The sequence below is a fragment of the Meleagris gallopavo genome, chromosome 10, assembly GCF_000146605.3.
Source record: "Meleagris gallopavo isolate NT-WF06-2002-E0010 breed Aviagen turkey brand Nicholas breeding stock chromosome 10, Turkey_5.1, whole genome shotgun sequence".
Lineage (NCBI taxonomy): Eukaryota > Metazoa > Chordata > Aves > Galliformes > Phasianidae > Meleagris > Meleagris gallopavo.
The window spans coordinates 14,134,788-14,138,337 of record NC_015020.2 but is presented as its reverse complement, the minus strand read 5'-3'; the positions used below and the strand labels follow the sequence as shown (position 1 = coordinate 14,138,337).

The 3,550-nt window shown below is 44.8% G+C and overlaps 1 protein-coding gene across 1 annotated transcript; it reads left to right on the top strand.

Annotated features, from left to right (window-relative positions):
• Positions 1-57: 57 nt before the first annotated feature.
• TSEN15 (tRNA splicing endonuclease subunit 15) lies at positions 58-1,788 on the top strand. Its single transcript, XM_031554850.1, has 3 exons — positions 58-159; positions 1,140-1,275; positions 1,462-1,788. The coding sequence occupies exons 1-3, from the start codon at positions 87-89 to the stop codon at positions 1,679-1,681; spliced, it is 429 nt and encodes a 142-aa protein (XP_031410710.1). The 5' UTR covers positions 58-86; the 3' UTR covers positions 1,682-1,788.
• The last annotated feature ends 1,762 nt before the right edge of the window (positions 1,789-3,550 follow it).

Below are 3,550 nucleotides of genomic sequence, written 5' to 3'. Positions count from 1 at the left end.
GGGGGGTTGGAGATTCGTGATCCTTGGGGTCCCTTCCAACCCTGACCATTCTGTGATTCTGTGATTCTGTGATTCAGTTCACAGCAATGATGTCCCTCGATATATCCGACAGCTCTCAGATCTATGCTGCATTCCTGGTGTACCTGGACCTCCTGGAAGGTAATTGAATGAACTGACTGGACTGGCGTAGCAAAAATGCATTCACGTGTACTCCGGTGTTATGAAAGCTTGTGCACAGGCAGAGCCTTTCCTAGAAAAGTCCTTGGCAGTGGTTTTAAAACTTCACGCAGTGATAGTTCCCTAAGAAGCACAGCGTTTTGGCACCTCAGATCCCTGTCACGCGCCTGCACAGAGCCTTTGCAAAGATTAGGGCCTGCCTCAGCCAGCTGCCACAGCTGCAGTGCCAGGAGAGAAGCAGGGGAAGAAAGAGGGAGGTAGAAGGGAGAGGTTACAAGTTCAGTGGTTGTTGTGGCAATAGAATGCTCTTCTGTATGCTAACATCAAAGCTACTGAATCATAGCATCTCTCTAAGAGTCCAGTTTAGCAATGGGCAGAAGTGCCCTGGCCTGATGAGGATGCTGGTGGCTGGAAAGGGCAAAGATTCCTGTAGGAAAGAAGGATGCCTAGTGGCAATAATTATGACAAGCTTTTGGAGCCTTACAAGAGTGGAATAGAGTTATGTGATAATAAAGAATGTCTTTTATAGTGAGGGCGGTGAGGCACTGGCACAGGTTTGCCCCGAGATGTGGTGCGTGCCCCATCCCTGCAGACTTTGAAGGCCTGGCTGGACCAGGCTCTGAGCACTTGGTGCTCTGTTCACTGCAGGGGAGTTGGACCAGCGAACCTCGAAAGGTCCCTTGCAACTCTAAGGATTCTATGATTCTAAAGCTCTGCAAACTCTTCCAAACTGGCTTAATTGAAAAGGAGGGCAGGAAGCCAGCGTAATAAATGCTCCATAGGAGCACTCAGAAAGGAAACCTGGCGTGTGAATGGGCTATTTGTCTCTCCTGGGAAATGCCCTGTGAGGAGAGGGAGGGAAACAACCAAAGATGTTGAATAAAATTTGAAACCTAATATTTGAATGAATGAAACTTGTGTTTTGTGTCCTGATCCTTCTCATCAACTATTGACCTTTTTAGGGAGAAGCTGGCATGAAGTGAAGCATGTTGGATTGGCAGAACTGCAGCTCGTATGTTTACATGCCCGTGAAAGAGAACAGGGAGATCTCCAAGTGATGGTACCGATACCTGCGGATGTATTAGTGAGCCATGAGAGGTGAGGCTGTGCTCAGTGTTTGGATCCCATTGCCCGCAGGATGAAAAGAAGACTAGACAAGAGGCTGTTAATTTGGCCCAGGGGAATTGGGAGGAAACAAGCAAAGCAGTCTCTCAATCTGTGAGCAGGGTTATTTTGACTGCTGCGAATGTGTATTTCATGTTGAGATTGCTTTTTCTTTCTAAGTTGCACCAGTGTCTGCTTCTCCCTCCCTGGAAGTGGCAAGCCTTGGATGTCAGCTTCCTGCAGCACCCAGCTCCTTCTGTTGAACACTTTGGATTGTTTAGAAGTTGCCTTTGTTGTTGGAGGTAATAGTGGATATCAAAGCGTGTGCTGGAGAGACAAGGTCAGAATACGAGACCTTCACAGCTTATGTTTTGAACATTCTTGTGCTGCATGTTTGTAGTCTGGGAAATCTGACAATACCTTAAGTCACTGGGCTTTCAAGAACCAAAGAGAAACATAAATCCCTCTGAACCTCTCTGAATAAACTTTTTAATTGCTGAATCTCAAGGATAAGCCTAGCGTGCTACATTTGTTTAGCTTTTTGGTTGGATAGCATAATTTGGCTGCTTTCAACTGGAAATGCCTCATACTTACTGAGAATTTAATGCTCAGCTATCCTTTGAGCTGAGTGATTTTGACACAGTATGTTTTAGATACGCTATGTTTTTTGCTTTTTCTTAGGCTTCAGGAGTGACAAATCAGTCTTTAGCAAACAAACTTCCATCTTAATTCTGCTGTGTGCTTTCCAAAGAGCATATCTTCAGAAACAGTTCATTTTGAGGGGGAAGAAAAAGACTCAGCAGATATTGATGGATTTGAGTGCTATCTAATTGCTGAAGAGTCTTCCATTGGTAAACACTGGTCATTTCTTGTGGGCTTAGTTTTATAGATACGGTGTGATAGAGCAAATCTGCTTACAGGACTTGCAGGATGATATAGTGAGCAGCAAGTTGCTATATGGGGCCTTTGAGAAATTACTCCTATGTGCTGAGTTGCTGTGTTTGTTTAACGTAGTAGGTTTCCACTCAGGTTGGAAACTTTGATTCCTAGGAATTGAGTCAATGCCAGCAAGTATGTTCTAATTAGTTTTTAATGACAGGGAGATGATGTGCTGTATGTATGTCCTATCTGGTACTGTTCCACTGGAGCTTTTCACTTGGAGCCTCTGGACTTGTTTGTTCTGTGGTGATGCTGTTTGCTCTGCTGCTGGCACCAGTGTGCATGGAATCTGTTACTGGAAGGATGTGTGTTGGAGAAGCAAAGAGTGAATGCGTCACATTGATTAAAAGTACAGTTTGTGACTAGGTTTTGCTATAGAGCAAACGCAGAGAGCACATTGTCACTAAAGTGAGCCAAATTTTGGGCTTTAATGCCAGGTGAGTTCATTAAAGCCTGTGTGTGCTTGATACAAGCGTGTACTGTCTTCTGCCTGACAACAGCTTTGGGAGTTTCTGTTACTGAAAATGTGTGCGTGCATGCTTGGAATTTCATCAGAAGGTCAGCACTGATTAGGGAGACCTGGTGTGTCTTTGTAGAGAAAGGACAGCACCAACTCAGCTCGTTTGCTGGAGCAGGAGACAAAACAGAGGGGTATGGACAAAAACTGTGCCTCAGTGATGAGGGAGTTCATTAAAAAGAAATTGGAAACACAGTTAGTGTCACTGCCTCTTTGTTCTGGCAGCTGTGTTGTGACTGTTGATAGCAGGAGGCTTGCTATATATCTGCTGTCTGAAATAATGTTTTCTCATTTGATGTCCCAGGCTGTAGACAGGAAAGCATCCATGCTTAGCTACTTCACTGTTCTGTCCAAAAGTAACAGAGTTTTTGTGTTACTTGCTGTAAGGTAGAGGAACGAGTCTGAATACAAGTAAATGCAGTTCAGTTAATGTTGAAGCAGAAACCATTGGAGGTGGTTGAGAATGTGAAAATAGTCTGTCCTCATTCCTGAGCCTCGAAAGTTTGCGCTAGCTGCACAAGCCGCTAGCAGTTGGCACTCTTCAGGTCAGCATTTCCTTGCTTAAACAGTAAGCCTGGGTAGGAGCTGCAGGGGTGATTTTCTTCTCAAAGCCACTTCAGCAAAACCCTGCCAAGCTCTGCCTTCCCAGGTGGCTTGGGAAGATTCCTGTTTGGCTGACACTCCAAGGACAGTGTCCTTAAAAGGCCATAGTGAAGCTGGCATGGAAATTACCAGCAGGACACCCAGATGATAAAAATATGAGTGGCCTGAAAACACCCAGCAAGATGTTCAATTTTTTTTTTTTTTAAGCTT